This window comes from Malurus melanocephalus, unplaced genomic scaffold, assembly GCF_030028575.1.
Source record: "Malurus melanocephalus ecotype Western Australia unplaced genomic scaffold, MMel_1.1 scaffold_1295, whole genome shotgun sequence".
Classification (NCBI taxonomy): Eukaryota; Metazoa; Chordata; class Aves; order Passeriformes; family Maluridae; genus Malurus; species Malurus melanocephalus.
The window spans coordinates 36476-38138 of record NW_026624527.1 but is presented as its reverse complement, the minus strand read 5'-3'; the positions used below and the strand labels follow the sequence as shown (position 1 = coordinate 38138).

At 43.0% G+C, this 1663-nt stretch overlaps 1 protein-coding gene across 1 annotated transcript in view; it reads left to right on the top strand.

Annotated features, from left to right (window-relative positions):
- The window catches only part of HNRNPM (heterogeneous nuclear ribonucleoprotein M), a 12488-nt gene that overhangs the window by 3716 nt on the left and 7109 nt on the right, over positions 1–1663 (top strand). The window contains 2 exon segments of the mRNA XM_057387684.1: positions 179–245; positions 993–1013. Coding sequence (XP_057243667.1) covers positions 179–245; positions 993–1013 — 88 coding nt within the window.

Below are 1663 nucleotides of genomic sequence, written 5' to 3'. Positions count from 1 at the left end.
TGGGATTTGCCTGATTCCTACTGAGCACTTAATTCAGATTATTTTGCTAAAAGACAAATCACAACTACAGTGAAGACTGCTTTAACTTGAAATTTCTATGTTTGAATTAAAAATTTTAAGGATCTGGAAATAATTCCCTAATTTCCTTGCCAACATGATTGTGTTAAATTCCCTTTAGGATGAACGAGCCTTTCCCAAAGGAGATTTCTTCCCTCCAGAGCGACCCCAACAACTCCCTCGTAAGTGTCCCCTGCATGATTCAACATCTTCTRCTTTTAATTTGGCTGTTCAGCACCTGGGAACCAGTCCCAGCCCCAGTAAAAACTCTGCTTCAAACTGGAAAACTGGGAACCAAATTCCTGAATGTTTTTCAGAAGGGGGAATAGTGAAGAAGAGCTGCTCAGTGATTTTTTTTCATTTTTTGGATACTTCTTTCAGCTCATGGCTAGAAGCTTGTCTTAAAACATTCACCTTCACAAGGCTTCCAGAGCTTTCCATTGCAATTCCAAGATCCCAATGCTTTTTATTAAAAGTGGGATTTAATGGAAACTTAATGAATCAATCAGCACCTCCTTTTATGGGRTGGTGCTTTGGGATTAGAATGTTTTCCCTTCAATTGAAAGGGCTGAATTCAGGATCAAGGGGATCTTATCAATGAATTAAATATGGAAAGAAGAGGGAACCAGGCTCTTCTTGGAGATGGAAGAGGCAGAAATCACCAACCAAAACCCAGGAGACTGGAAATTCAAAATAATTGACTGCCCCAACTTGGGGAGTTGGAATGAATTAAAAGCTCAAGTCTAGAACAGCAGTGGAAATGCAGAGACTCCATGTGGACCTAAGGGAACGTTCCAGAAAGGGGACTGGGTTGCTCAGAGATGCTGTGGAGTCTCCATCCTGCTCCAAAGCTGTGGATTGATCCGGGGTCACCAAAATTCCCTTCCAACCTCGGCCGTGCTGGGATGAGATACTGGAAATATTGAAGAGAAGAGTTGGGATGGGAAGAGCTGGAGGCTGAATTTATTTAAATGCAGCAAATTTGGGGCTTTTTTTTTGTGTAATTTGGATTGTCCTGAGCACCCTGGGCTGTGGAGAGTGTCCTTTGAGTCCCTTCCAACCCCAGTCATTCTGGGATTTTATGGATTCAGGCAGATGCTGTTTTCTTCCTGGGACCTGTTGTGTGCTGCTGCATTGCTCATGATCATTAATTAGTCTCATTAATTAGTCCCTTCCTAGTTCAGCTCTCAGTGTCTCTCAGGACTTTCCTATCACTCCCCTCCTTCAGGACAAAACCAATTGCACTCCCTTGGTGTYAAACTCCCCAAACCCTCTGGAAGCCTGGATTTTTGGCCTTTACTGGGGTGGGGAATGGGGACCTTGTGCTGTTTTAAAACAAGATTCAACACTCCTGTGTTCAGTGCTGAGCTGGAAATGAGGGAATCCTGCCAGGCAAAGCAGAGAACTTTCTTCCTGCTTCAAGGAAAAAAAAAAAAAAATTTAATTTTGTTTCTTCTTTTTCTTTGGGCTGGGGAATCTTTAAGGCAGATTGAAATCCCTGCCTGGGAAATGCCATGATTTTTTTTTTGCTCAGAGAGAGGCTGGCTGTGTGCTCRCAATTCCATAGGTGGCTGTCATTTATCCATAGGTTGGCCCTGGTGGTTCA